The sequence below is a fragment of the Papaver somniferum genome, chromosome 2, assembly GCF_003573695.1.
Source record: "Papaver somniferum cultivar HN1 chromosome 2, ASM357369v1, whole genome shotgun sequence".
Lineage (NCBI taxonomy): Eukaryota > Viridiplantae > Streptophyta > Magnoliopsida > Ranunculales > Papaveraceae > Papaver > Papaver somniferum.
Genome location: NC_039359.1, coordinates 207809015 through 207824347, shown reverse-complemented (window position 1 = coordinate 207824347; position 15333 = coordinate 207809015). Strand labels below are relative to the sequence as shown.

The 15333-nt window shown below is 40.8% G+C and overlaps 1 protein-coding gene across 1 annotated transcript; it reads right to left on the bottom strand.

Moving 5' to 3' along the window:
• Positions 1-474: 474 nt before the first annotated feature.
• LOC113352674 lies at positions 475-1068 on the bottom strand. Its single transcript, XM_026596471.1, has one exon. It carries the CDS (start codon positions 1066-1068, stop codon positions 475-477), a length of 594 nt encoding a protein of 197 aa, XP_026452256.1.
• Between the last annotated feature and the right edge of the window lie 14265 nt (positions 1069-15333).

Genomic DNA, 15333 nt, shown 5'->3' with positions numbered 1-15333 from the left:
CCATTTACCCGTACCAATCGTCATCCTCAAGGTATGGTCCTGTATAACACATTCAGAGTTAGTGAATTGAAAACGAATCATACTCTTAACATGTCGAGAGGTTAAGAATTGAGATACAGATATGAGATTGCAGGTGAATGTGGGCACAAAGAATACATCAGATAAAACGAGAGTCTGATTTAACTTCACAACTCCCATTTTGGTCGCCTTAATGCTTGCACCATTAGGTAATCCTATTTGAATAGGTCGAATGGTATAAAGAGAATGAAAAAGAGATTCATCACATCAAACATGATTGGAAGCACCAGTGTCGACAATCCAAATATGAGCATCCTTACCATTGAGATGAACATGATTCAAAGAAGCGGAAACGTCACCAAGAGTAACATTAGTTTTGACAGATTTGTCAAGTTTACCACGGCCTGCAGTTAAACGTCGAGGTTCTCGGCCTTCCGGATAACCATGTTTCTCCCATCATCGGTCCTCCAGATGACCATGAAAACCACAGTAAGTGCACTTTAATAGGGATTTCGACCCCCCTCCTGATTTGGAAGCTGACGGCTTTTGGCTGGGTGTAGCAAACGCCATAGGGGTAACAGATGTCTCAGCTCTGCGTTGAATATGCATCTGAACTTCCTCTTCTTGTATAAGACGTGAGTATACAGCATGTATAGAAGGCAGCGGTTCTGTACCCAAGAGATTAGATCTAACATTGTCATGGCATGGTTGAAGACCCATAAGGAATTGACGCACCTGATCAGCCATACGTCTGTTACGGAGAGTAACATTGAGTCCACAGCTACAACCAGTGCAAGTGCAAAAAGGAAGAGCATCAAAGTCATTGATGTCATCCCATAGCTTCTTTAAACGTCCATAATATTCTAATATAGGCTCAGAAGGCTGTTGTTTACAACTAGCAACAACGGACTTCAATTGATATATCTTTATACCATTACCCAGTGAAAAACGAAGTTTAATATCTTCCCAAAGATCATAAGCAGTGTCACGATAAGAAATTGTGGAGCGAACGGTTGGCTCAATGGTATTAAAAATCCAAGCAACAATCATATAGTTTGCAGTCCACCAATCCTCAAGATCAGTGGAACTATCATCAGGTTTACTATACGTACCGTTAATGAAACCAAGCTTGCGTTTAGCACCCAAGGAGACTCGAAAACCTTTAGCCCATTCTTCATAATTGGAACCTTTGAGGACAACATGAGTAATAAGCGTTCCCGGACCATCATTAGGAGCTAATGCATACAATGACTTAGGAGGTAGTTCAACCGAAGGTTGTGACTTAGGAGGTAGTTCAACCGAAGGTTGTTGAACCAATGTTTGGTGAACTAAATTCTCTCCCATGGATCGAAAATTTGACTCACAATACCATGAAGGTTTGTGGAACCACTAGAATATGAAGAACACAATCTTTTCTTTTTTTTATTTTTTTTGATTCTTGCGATTTACAAAGAATGGTTTCCTATATAAACAAGTCTAGTGCTAGAAAATAATCTATCATCAAAACAAGATCTCTTAAGCTAGGCAAGATAATATACAAGATATGCACAATATATATCCTAAACTAGGTAAGATATTATATACTACACATTGCCAAATATACGTGAGATATATTTGGCTAATAAACCAATAAATAGGAAAACGATAAATCAATGAACACCCAATTCTTCAATGCAATTGAAGATTAAAAAATCATCTTGATCAAACCCAAAAAATCAGATCTGAAAATCAATCAAGTTTATTGGGGGATTTGATGACTAACAATAGATATTTCGTCTAAATCAATGATTTTGATTAGATCATTTCAGAGAAACTGATGTAATTTTAATTTTAATTAAGGAACACCTAATTGAGTTCTCTGTTCCATTCTGCATATGGAAGAAGAAAGAGAAGAGCGAGGAAGATGAAGAGATGAAATCGAGAAGAAAGAGACGCAACCTTTTATTTTATTACGAAGGTAATAACGCAAATATAATCTTTATGGGTCTAATTAGTTTTATAACTCTAATTACAATACATAATCCCAAAATTCTAGATAAAAATGGCTTTTCCTTAACGTGTATACAGGTATACAAGTTAAGAGAACCCATATTGCAAAATTTGCCTATATAATAGGGACGGAGGGAGTATTATTTAAGAAAAAGAAGAAAAAAAAGTGGAGAGAAAATTTTTCTTTTTTCTTTTTGAAAACTTTTAGAGAAATGAGTGATCCAAGTTCAATTGAGGAAGCTGAATTTTCATCATGTAAAGCTAAGAAAATACATATCAATTACGACGGAGCCCTAAATCAAACGATTTTATTTGTTGGATTATGAAAACGATTTTACCCTAACTCAAATATTATCTCAAGCTCAAGATGAAAATTTCTTGGAGCCAAATGCAGAAGATGAGTACATATATGCAGAACCCAATGCTTATAATATACTCGTATAATTCCAGACGATGTTAAATGTCCATTTTGTAGCTTGAATTCACCAGAAAATTGGATTTTGTAATTCTAAACGATGTTCGATGTTCAATGTCCATTTTTTATAACATGATTAGGTACGACACATATTTTTATTGCCGAACCTTTTTAAATATGAACATCTTGGATTATATGATTGAATATGTTACCAGCCGAATCTTGAATGAACTATTTTGGTGCAAATAAATGCCAAAGTTCGGCTGGTAATGGGTGTGATTATATAACTATGAACATATAGGAATAGTTTTTGTAAGTTACAGGATGATGTTCGCTGACTACTACTGTATGAGCCGAACCTGGTACTGTTGTTTCTATAATACTAAAGGGTATAGGTTCGATTTGTACGGTTATTTATGAATGAGCCAAACATGTATTCAGTTTACCAAGTCCAACAAGTTCGGCTAAGATTAATTAAATATACAGGTTATACATGTTCTTGGTGTCTAACCTTGTGATATTCTTACATATTTTTCTTGAAATGGTGGCAATGGATGATCAGACAGATCTTGTCTCATTCACGAAGATGCTAAGATCACTGCAAAAATGACTTGGTAGGTCGTAATTTATGTGTTTTTTTTCTCTCGAGTATGTTCTATCCAAAATACCTAATATAATTTTACATTGGTACTTGTATCCATGTAGACGTGGAAAACTCAAGCAAAGCATCGGTTTGGCCTAATGGATATGGTTTCAAAATCAATTGCGTCCAAGCTAAAGGGAGACAAAGCCGAAAGAACCGAGTTAAGATGGTTTGTGAGATAAGTGTGTTGAACGTGTGCAAGAATAAAAAGTGTGAAGTGTATATTGGGAAGACCACGAGAAAGGATAAGACTAGATCGAGGAAGATAAATTCTCCCTTCAAGATCATCTTCAATTGGAACTAACATGAAAATCCTTTGACAATGAATAAAAAAATGGATTTTCGTCATAATCACCCACGTCCAAAAGATCTTCATGGACATTGTAAAGAAGGAAGAATCAAGTACATACGCGGAGACAGATAAAATGACACGAGAACGTATGGAACCATCTAAAATCCTTAACAAATTGAAGGAGAATGATGAGAATAACAAGACTATTGCAAAAAATATATAACGCGAGAATAAAAAGACTATTTAAAAAATATAAAACGTAGGAAGTACTTTGAGAAGGAAGGATTTGCAAGGTAGGTTGGTAATGAAACGACTATTGTGGTTGGTGAGGAAGAAAAACTATGGTTGCCAAAAGAAATTGGATGATTTCAGCCATGTGACACACCTTTTTATTACCCACCCGGAATGCGTCAAGTTGGCGCCATGTTTCCCACAAGTTCTTATATTGGATTTCACTTACAAGATCAACAAATATGACATGTCCTTCACGAGCGATGTTGGGAATACACTAACCAAGTCACCTTTCACAGTAGCCTTTTGTTTTTTGAAAAACGAGTTTAAAGAAATCTATGTCTGGGCATTGGAACAAGTAAAGTTAATCTTCCGGGAGGATGATATTCCAAAAGTCATGGTAACCGACTAACATGCGGCATTGGTATTTGCTATTAGGAAAGTATTTTTGAACGCCCAAAATTTTAGTTGTACCTTTCACATATGGATCGATGTTAGGAAAAAAATGGCAACCGATGATTCAACCGCTTAAGTTGAAATTGCTAGAGCAGATTCCAAAATTACCGGATGGACAACGACAAGTGAAGAAAAAATAATTCATGAAAGAATATGATACCAATGAAAGGTTGTGGGAATGTTTCTTCAATGATTAGGATGCTCTGCAATGGTCAATCACGGAAGAAATATATGAAGAAAATGTTGCAAAATTGCGAATTGGGGCGCAAACACCCAGAAATCATTATATATTTATTTAAACAATTCTTGGACACCAATAAACATAGATTTGTTAGTTCACTTAAAAACCGACACAAATATTTCGACAACCAAGATACGAGTATGGTAGAGTCGGCTCATTATCGCTTGAAGAAGAATCTATTTGGTTGTGTGGACACGAAAAACACGGTGTTTGAAGCAGTGAAAGAGTATTTCATGAGTGATATTAGAAAAATTAAAGGGGTATTCGAAAAAAGTCTAAGATGAAGCATAATGAGTTTTTGGATAACAAGTGGCTCCAGGGCTAACTTGTAAGGTCTCTCATTTGTGCCTTGAAAAAATAATGGTGCAAGTGGATTTGATGGAGAAATTAGACGCTAACCATTATGAAGTATGTGTTTGTAAGATGAGGGAAAGCATGAGACTTACGTGCAGACACTATAATGTGCAGTACAAGGATGGTATTACAATTTTAGAGGATGTTGATCCTTTTTGGAAATTAATTTGTGACCCTCTCCCGACGATGACGTAAATATTTGGGACATACCTTATGAAAAAAAGTTTGTCGAGATGTACCAGGGAATGTACCGAGCTCAAAAATAAAACCTATGGCACAACATGATATCAATCCTCTACCCTCACACCGAAGAGGTTTACACAAAATGGATAAGGGGCCTAAAAAGTAGGCCACCCTCCAAAGAAACCTGAAAAGAGCTTATAACAAAAGTAAAATGACGATGGTATCCAAATATACCACGCTTTTCGTTCCAACCTATAAGTCTGATACCAAGTGTGACTGTATGTGAAAAAACTCGAGACAATACAACTACAAGGGATTAGGATTCACTTGATAATAGTTACGGTCCGAAACCGATTTACTATAGAATCAATATCAAGTGATTAAGATTTAACGTACTAGTGTAAATCAATATCACACAACAATATTTTGTTAACGACAAAATCGCAAATGTAGAAAATCCCCTTGACCTAGTCGAGTTTGAATGCTTACAAAATTAAGACGCTATACAAAGAACAAAGTCAACTTCATATAGTTGAGACCAAATAATCTATCCATAATTACTTAGTTCCCTCAGTATCCCCGCGTCTACGTGCTACCGGTAATGCATGTAAATCCTTAGACAGAAAATCAATACCTTGAGTTGTTTTACCGATATAAAGTCTTAAGCACTACTCCTTTTGATCGTTTTCCAAAAATTATAGGAAAAAAGTTGTTTGGTAAATACTCCAATAATCTTTTAGGAAAAGATTCGTGGAATATGACAAAGGTTCTTTTGTTTAAACAAGTAAACTCCTTAGTCGGGTAAGATCAATCCAAATTATTAATTTAGATTCAGATACTAAAGAATACTTGTCGACAAAAAAGCTATATGATCAAATCTATCAAAGATAAATTAGATCTAAGTCGGATCCCAGCCTATCAAGATGTGTGCACAAATCATGAGATACGAAAACCAATAAAAAAATCTTCTTATCTTCAAATCTTCAATTGCCTTCTTATATAACCAACACAACAAAAACTTGAATCCAATTATGATCGGTCACACAAAGAACAGAGTCTGTTAACAATGGATGGTCACAAGTTGTATTTAGATCTAAAAACAGTTCTATAGATCCCGTCAATACTTTAATCTAGTTTGAGTGACTCTTATGTCAGAAGAGAAGGCTCTCAAGAATAATCAAACTAGGTGTAATCAAAGTTCAACAACCGTTAATCAATCAAATCAATAATGGACAACTAAAATAACCATGCAATTATCTAGTTTCCCACCAACGGTACTCATATATCTTCTTGATCCCATTGAAGTATTTAAACGAGCGGTCGTAAGAGATCTCGCCTGATTAGGGTATTTTCCTCTCTGGATAGACGGCTCCACCCAAAACAATACGAATGAAGTTTGTCTGTCTCTTAGGATAGTTTGCAATAAATGCAAACTCAACTATTTATAGACCAAGGTTGTTTGGACAATAAGGAAATTCCAAAACCTAAACAATTCTCAAGATATGCAATAAGTTCCTAATTTCGGTTTTCCTATTTCCAACTAATATTCATCCTGTAATTTTGAAATCTCTACATTAGGAATATTTAATATTAGTTTAGCACTTAAATAATATAACTTCCCAAGAGATATGTTTTGGTTTGCTGGAAAATCAAAAATATATAATCGAAAGCCTTAATTAAAAGATTCTCAATATTTCGACATCTGGGACTTTCTTTGGACAACAAAAGATAAGATATGTATTCATGTCCAAATATGTCGACATATGGAACTTTCTAATTCAGCAAACCCTAAATCAAAACTCACATAAAACCGTAAAGTAATATGTGAATACAGAGAATCGGTTTTGCTCTTGGGACTGCTTCTACCATGACTCCTAACATAGGTTAAGATCGGTTCTACCAAGTTACCAAATATAGGTAGGGATCGGTTCCACCATAACTCCAAACAAAAGATAGGATCGGTCCGCCAAGTATACCAATTTTTATAGCACTGCTCGGTCGAACTCGCAAGCGTTGATATCTCAATCTTGTTGTCAAGTTTAGTTGTCAAAACTATAAGTCTTGATTTCTAGTCTACTTATAGCTAAGTCTCGGATTAGGATAGTAAGTATAGTTGAGCTAGACTTCACGAAGTTCATCAATTGAAGACGAAGAACTACTAACGGGATCTTGTGGAACTTCATCAACAAAAGGTATGTGGAGACTTGAAGATGCCACCGGTCAGCAGGCTGAAAGCGCCGGTGGTCATTGGTAAAGATGCTTGGAGATATTGGTAAAGAAGAAAAATCTGATGTTCTTCCCCAACCCTGCCCCAGTAGTAAAGATGTGCTTGGGGATATTGGTAAAGAAGATGCCACCGGTCAGCAGGCTGAAAACGCCGGTGGCCATACTGAGCCTGGTGATGTCGAGACTTGCGCGAGTGAGGGGAGAACAGTCAAAGGGAAGTCTGCGGTTGAATCTCCTTCAGAGGATTTCCCTTACTCGCTAATGCCTGAAGGCGAAGATGCCATTTTGGCTTGGCTTAAGAAGAAAAATCTGATGTTTGTCCCCAACCCTGCCCCAGTAGTCCCCGGTGAGAAGAATTCTGACGCTTATACTCGTCAGATGATGCAAGTGTCTTCTGAAGTCCGCGTTGCTGAGATGTGGGAGAAGAATCTGAGAGCTTCATAAGATAACCTAGTGGTTGACCCTCCCTCCTCTGTTGCTGATATGATGGCCGTAGTTGATGGGTACCAATACGGTTTTCTCCAGCAGCGTGTCTTAGAGGTAAATCCTTGTACTGATTCCCTCATGATGTACGAACATTGTATTCTTCGGGATATCCGATCCCTTGGGTATAATAATTTTTGTCGTTTGTGACATAGATAATGAGGAGCGAACATTGTAACCATGTTCTATACCAATTCTTTAAAGCAAAGTCTTTAAAGTTGTAGGCTAAGCTTCGTCATAGAGAAGAAGAACTATCTGCGGCCGAGATGGAAATAAGTGCACTGAAGGGTCGCCTGAAGGAAAAAGGGCGGCTGGGTAATGCCGAGGAGAGTCTCCGTTCGGAACTTGCTATAGTCCGCAACGAATTGGAGCAAGCTCGCAGAAATGTATCGTCCCTCACATGTTCGTATTTTTTATTGGTCTTTTACTCCTCGTGATTCTCTATTTGTACTTTAGTGTTCTGTCTCAGTCTCCCCACCCTATCTTCAGTGGGTGGAGTCCTCGAGCTCATATTGCTTCGGAAAGATAGGGAACGACAGAAATCCCGCATTGCAGAGTTGGTGGGTAAGTTGAAAAGCGAAGCCGTAAAGTGGAATGCTCGTGCTGATGAGCACAACTCCTTAGCAGCTGAGTGGCGTGAAAAGCGAACACTGATGGTTGATATGCAGAATAAGTACAATCATGACCGTTGTCTATTTAATGGTACGCTGCTATGAACGCGTGACAACCTGCGTGATGCTCGAGGACATGCTTCGGACTTAGAGGCTAGAGTGCGCTTTTTTGGAGGAGAGTTACAACAAGCTCGTTCTTTCTTAGGCCCCAGGGTTAGGGATAGTATGTTGCGTCTTTCCTAGGAAAGAGATAATGCTAGGGCTGAGGTTGGTGTTCTTAGTAAATCCCTAGCAGCGTCTCGAGCTGATGTTGCTAGCCAAGTGGAATCTAAAAGAGATCTAAAAGTGAATGTGTATCGACTCCATAAAAGGATGGGGGAGATGAATGACGAAGTCAACCATCTTCGTCACTTGGATTCAATGAAGCAGGTAGACTTAGACGCGGGTCAATTTGCTCTTACGAACCTTCAAAAGGATTATAAGAAATTATCCGACGAATATGACTTTCTTGATGAGGCTCGGGATGCAGTTGTTAATGAGTATGAAGAGGCTTCGGCTAATGTCAAAGGTATAACCTCGTTTTATCGAGTGTGATTCTGTTATTTCTTCGTTTTAACCCCTTGGTATTTCTTGTTTTCAGCACTCGAGGGACAGCTTCACGCAGCAAATGATGAGCTTAAAAAAACTCAATCTGCCTTAGTGCAGCAGGAAGGACAAGCCAACTATTTCAAAGGGTTGGCCGCGTCTCGTGATAAAGCAGCGGAGATTGCCTCCAAAGAGGCGGAACGCCTATCTGCATTGTTGTCTCAGGCCAACCAGCGGACCGTTGTTATCACTTATAAAGCTCGATGTCAGTTGGCTAAAGAGACCAACAAAGTCCTAGATAAGATTGAACTTGATCTTAAAATCGAACATGGTTTTGTCAAGAATTATCCGCGTCGTCCCCTTCCCGCGCCCTTGCCTGGTTCTTCTGGGCCTTTTTCAGGTGGTAGCGTACCTTCATCTCGCAGAGACAACCCTGTTGATGGAGTTGTATCGTCCAAGTAGATTTCTTTTATTAGTCATAGAAAGTTGATCCTTGTTGATTATATAATTTTGGATCATTTTTTGATGTGTTTACTGCTTTATCTTATATGCTGAATCTTGTAATCAACTCTTTATGAAATGGATCATCCTTTTGCATACCTGCATTATCAATCATCTTTATTTTAAGTATTGTGAAGTGTTAAACTAGAAATAACTTACTTTGTAAAAGTTGAGAGTGTTTGGGTGCGACACCGAAGGTAAATACCTTCGTGATCGTCTTGAGACCTGTCACCCCGCTGGCGAATCCTGGGCCAGAGGATTCCCAAATGGGGGCCGAGGCAGCGTTCTAGGATATGGAATGCTTATTTGAAATATTTACATGCACCCATTCCGTCGACCCGCTGCCTTAAAATTGGTTGGGTATCTCTTTCTGCTGGGTGCCTTCCCCCTGGTCTTACACTCATAGACACTGATAGGGGAGCCCTGAGAGATTGTAGATTAACTACTTTCCCCAATATTGTTAATTTATTATGTAATGTACATGCGTTCACCCAGCGGGCCTTTTGACCATTTCGTTTGCTTGAAGATTTCCCAAAAAGTTTGTTTGATTGATAGGTTGAGGCCTGCTACTCCTCGTCCAGAGATAGAAACATGTAAAGCGGTTACGCTGCCTTCTTCTTCTGGTATTCTTCACGCAGATGCAAAGCTGCGCTGTTCCTATGGGTAGTACGGTTTGAGCCATTTAGCATTCCAAGGGTGCCGGAGGACCTCGCTAGTAGGAACCGTTTTCCGCAATGCCGTGTATTATAAAAGGTCCTCCCCATGTAGGTGCTAACTTTCCCCATTTCTTCTCTCGTTGATACTGCGAGATTGTTCTTAGCACATACTGCCCTTCTACAAAATTTCGAAGCTTAACCTTTTTGTTGTACTCTCTCGCTGGTCTCCGTTGATAATTTTCCATCTTTTGCAACGCTGCTTCCCTCCTTTCTTCCAGGTCGTCCAGTCTCTCTAACATCATGTATGTTGTGAGATTTTTCTCCCATGCTTCGGTCTTTGTGGTTGGCATGAGGATCTCTGTTGGGATGACTGCTTCAGCTCCATAAGTGAGGAGAAATGGGGACTCCCCATTGGCAGATCTTCGTGTTGTCCTGTATGCCCATAATACATTGTGTATGTTCACACCATCGCCCCTTGTGTTCGTCTAATTGCTTTTTGAGGATAAGGGCGAGGGTCTTGTTAGTAGCTTCCGCTTGTCCGTTGCTTTGAGGGTATATGGGGGTGGACTTGTTTTTCCTTATTTTGAAAGTGTCGAAGAGCATGTCTATGTTTTTCCCCTGTAATTGTTTACCATTATCGGACACGATTTCCGCTGGTATGCCGAACCTGCAAATAATGTTTTGGAATATGAAAGTAAACACGTCCACGTCTCTGATCCTGGCTAAGGCTTTGGCTTCCACCCATTTACTGAAGTAGTCCGTGGCTACTATCAAAAATCGTCTTTTCCCTGATCCTTCGATGAAAGGCCCAACGATATCTATGCCCCATTTTGCAAATGGCCACGGACTATCCACAGAATTCAACGTTGTTGCTGGTGCGTGTATCTTTTTGGCGAAACGCTGACATTCTTCACATCGTCGGGACATTCTTGCAGCATCTTGTATCATTGTGGGCCAGTAATATCCTTGCATTTTTGCTTTGTCGGCTAGTGATCTCATGCCGCTATGATTCCCTGCGTCACCATAATGGATGTCGTTTAGAATTCGATGCCCCTCTTTCCTGGATAAGCAACGTAGTAACGGTCCGAGGAAAGATTTCTTGTACAGGATCCCATCCCGAAGATCATATCTTCCTACTTTGGAGAGTATTTTCCTGGTTTGTTTGTGATCCGCGGGTAAGGTTCCATCCTTGAGAAACGCATGGATCATCATTCTCCAATCATCTTCGTTGTTGAAATCTTCGTCTTGATTTGCTCTTGACAGGATATCTTCTTCGTCAAAATCGTACGGATGTCTTCTCCCACCTGATCTTCGATATTTTCTTCCACTGTATCTTGATTTGTAGCAAAGGAAAATTGTGATGCAATCGAAGGCTCGTATACCCTTGTTATTTTGATAGCTTCGATACTCTTGTCCTTCAGCATGGATGATATATATGCTAGGGCATCCGCGTGCCTGAGATCCCTTCTGCATAAGTCGGAACTTGATGTTCGGAATTTGTGATGCCAATGTTTGGACCAAGGCCATGTAAGCTGAGAGGGTGTCGTCGTACACATTGTATTCGAGCCCTATTTGTCGTATGACAAGCTGCGAATCACTTGTCAGTCTTACATCAGTTACCCCCATCTCTATTATTAAGCGGAGGGCATGTACGACTGCCTCGTATTCGACGATGTTGTTAGTATGCTCTTTGAATTCTAACCTGAGTGCCTGTACGATCCTTTCTCCAGTTGGGGTGGTGATGACAATGCCTATTCCTGCCCCTTCCTTATTTTTGGAACCATCAACGAAGACTTCCCATTGTCTTTGACTCGCGGGTTCGAGGACATCAACTGGATCCTTGCTTTCCTCGTCGGCTTCTGGTATTCCCCTAATCTCTTCATCGTTGTCCAGGGGGAGGTCTGCTAAGAAATCCGCCAAAACTTGGGATTTTTGGGAATGTTGAATTTCATGAATGATGTTGAATTGGTCCAGGTGGGTGTTCCACTTGGCTATTCTACCTACTTTTCCCGCTTTTGAGGACTGCTTCCAGTGGTGCTTTGCATGGGACGCGGATGAAGTGAGTTAGGAAATAGGTTCTCAGCTTTTGAGTAGCCCATACAATGCCAGGATGAGTTGTTCGATCTTCGTGTAATTCCTTTCCGCAGAATTGAGGGTCTTGCTGACATAATAGATAGGTTGTTCTATCTTCGTATTGGTTTTGACCAACACTGCGCTAACTGCGTCTTCTGTCGCTGCTATGTACAATGCCAAAACCTCATCAGGATCAGGCTTCTGCAGGATTGGAATTGAAGCCAGGTGTTCCTTGATTCTTTGGAAGGCTTCTTCGCATTCTGCGGTCCATTCAAACTTACTCCCTTTTTTGAGAATATTGAAAAAATGTTTGCATTTGTCCGAGGATCGGGCAATAAATCTGCCCAAGGCTGCTAAGGACCCATTGAGCTTTTGCACTTCTTTTAAATTCTTCGGAGATGGCATTTCCACTATGGCCTGAATCTTCGCGGGGTCTACCTCAATACCCCTTTTTGTTACCAGATATCCGAGGAATTTCTCCTGAGGTGACCGAAAGTGCATTTTTCTGGATTTACTTTCATGTGATGTTTCCTCATTGCTTCGAAAATATCTCTCAGGTCCTGGTGGTGATCTTTGCGCAGCCTACTTTTGACGAGCATGTCATCAACGTAGACTTCTAGGGTACTACCAATCCATGGCCTGAAGATAGCATCGACCATTCTTGGTAAGTTGCCCCTGCGTTTCGAAGTCCAAAGGGCATTCTAGTGTAGCAATAAAGGCCATGCGGGGTGTAGAATGTTGTGTGTAGTTGATCTTCTTCTGCCAGGGCTACTTGGTTGTAACCAGAATATCCGTCCATGAATGACAGCTCTTCGTACCCTTCCACTGCTTCAACCAGTTGATCTATGCTCGGTAGGGGATAGCTGTCTTTGGACATGCCTTGTTGAGGTTAGTAAAGTCGATGCATATCCTAACCCCTCCATTTTTCTTAGGAACGACGACCATGTTGGAGATCCATGTAGACTTCCTTGATGAAGCCTGCTTCTAGTAGTTTCCGGAGTTCTTTTTCTACTGCCTTATGATACTCTGGTGCAACTTTTCTTATTTTCTGCCTAAAAGGTGGCGTGCCTGGTTTGATGCGCATCTCGTGTTGGATTATTTTTGGATCAATCCCCGGCATATCTCCTAACTTCCAGGCGAATACATCTGCGTATTCTTTAAGTAATTTGGTTAAGGAATCTTCTCTTTTTTCGTCCATTATGGTCCCTATTTTGACCATCTTCGGGTTTTCTTCCGTTCCTATGTTGATTTCTTTTACGGGATCCACTGGTGTGAACACCGGCTTCGGGTCCCCAAGGACTGGGACGTTCTTTAATTGCTATTTGGTATGTGTCTGTCCTTCGTTGGCTGCTGAAGTACTTGCCTCTGTGCTAAGGACATTATCATCTTTTGTCAAGCCCTTCCCTGCGGTTTTCTTGAGAAACAGGTCTATGGCCTTTTCTTTCGCAGCTTCTTTATATTTGATCCTTCGGGTTTTTCGCTGTTCTTCCTGTTCGTTGTTGATACGATCCTGAGTGGCCTGGCACTCTTTTGCAGAGACCCGATCTCCCTTGATTTCCATTACTCCCTCGGGTGTAGGGAACCTGAGATATTGGTAGTAAGTTGCTGCCACTCTCTTGAGTTTATGTACCCACTTTCGTCCAATAATTGCGTTATAGGGGGATGGGGCGTCTACCACGCTTAATCGTGTTTCTACTTTCATGGTCCCGGCGTGCACCTGCAACACGATGTCTCCCAATGGATTTGTGGGCGTTCCGTTGAACCCGTAGATGGTGTAATAAGAGGTCATCATCTGTTCATCATGGAGCTTCATCCGTTTGAAGGCGTCGTAGAATAGAACGTTCACTGAGCCTCCCCCGTCGATGAGGATCTTTTTGAGGTTACATCCGGCCACTTGTAGTGTGAGGACCAAGGGATCGTTATGGTATTCCATATCTTCTTCGATATCTTCAGTATCAAAGATGATAGGTGCGTTCATCCACTCTTCGTGCTCGTCCACCTCTACACCATCAATCTTATATAATTCGCAGTGGTCTTCGAATTTCTTTCGTAGCCTCTTTCCTATCTGCGCTGTAAGTGAGAGCCATGCGGCTTCGGAACACGAGATGGTGTTGATTGTGCGGTTTTCCTCTGGAAGTTGGACTTGGTTGGTTCGTTTGGATCTGTCCTCGGTGACTTACTTTCGTATGTATTGCTTGAGTTCGCCAGCATCAATCAATTTTTGGATCATTATTTTGAGGTTTTTGCATTTATCGGTCTGGTGTCCATTGAAGCAATGATACTCACAGTAATCCTTAGACTTCTCGGTCCTTGGGGGATGTTTTCCCTTAGACCACGGCCACTCCAAATTTTCCCTTCCTTTGATCTCTCGCAAGATCCGAGCGTAGCAAGCATTGAGCTTCGTGTAAACCTGATCTTCGAATTTTTGATCGTCTTTTCATCGTTCATCTCTTCGTTCCTTCCTATCTTCGTGCGGTCGTTTCACTGAGCTAATTCTTTTGTCCCCACTGGTTTGTTCTGCGGAATTGGTACGGTGAGACCTCTGCGTTTGCGCCCTCGGGTTCTCACGCTGGATTTCTTCAAGACGAGCATATTTCTCAATAACTATTCGAAGATCTCCTTCTGTCTTAGGTACGCTTCCGTGGATCTCAACAAATAGTGGACTCATTCGGTCTAATCCCCACTTGTAGCAGTTGATGCTTACCACGGGATCCACACTCCCTATGGCTTGGCAGATCTTGTGCCATCTGTTGGTGTATTCCCTCGTGTTCTCCTTGTAACCAATTGCCAGAGAAAAAAGTTTATCCATTCCGGTGTTGACATCTTTGTTGTACATGTAGGTGGATCTTCCCCTGTTGGCGATAATATTGTTGGTGTGGGTACTCTGCCCGTTATTTCCCCTGAATTTTCTTTCGGTAGATATATTTCGCGGGGGAATCCTTTGATGTGAATTCTGCCATGGGTCTTGTCGAAGACTTCTCATTTCTTTCCACAAATGATGATTGGGATGTGCTTGGGGATATTGGTAAAGAAGATGCCACCGGTCAGCAGGCTGAAAACGCCGGTGGTCATATTGAGGTTGGTGATGTCGAGACTTGCGCGAGTGAGGGGAGAACAGCCAAAGGGAAGTCTGCGGTTGAATCTCCTTCAGAGGATTTCCCTTACTCACTAATGCCTGAAGGCGAAGATGTCATTTTGGCTTGGCTTAAGAAGAAAAATATAATGTACGAGGGGAGAACCCCCTTCTCGTCCCTGTTTCTAGCGCCAGATTGTGAACACATAAATCACGAAGCCATCTACGTGTTCACAAACAATATTCGCACACGTTCTAATTCTAAAATTGTGCGTCGTAAGCGTAAAGGGGATGATTATATCG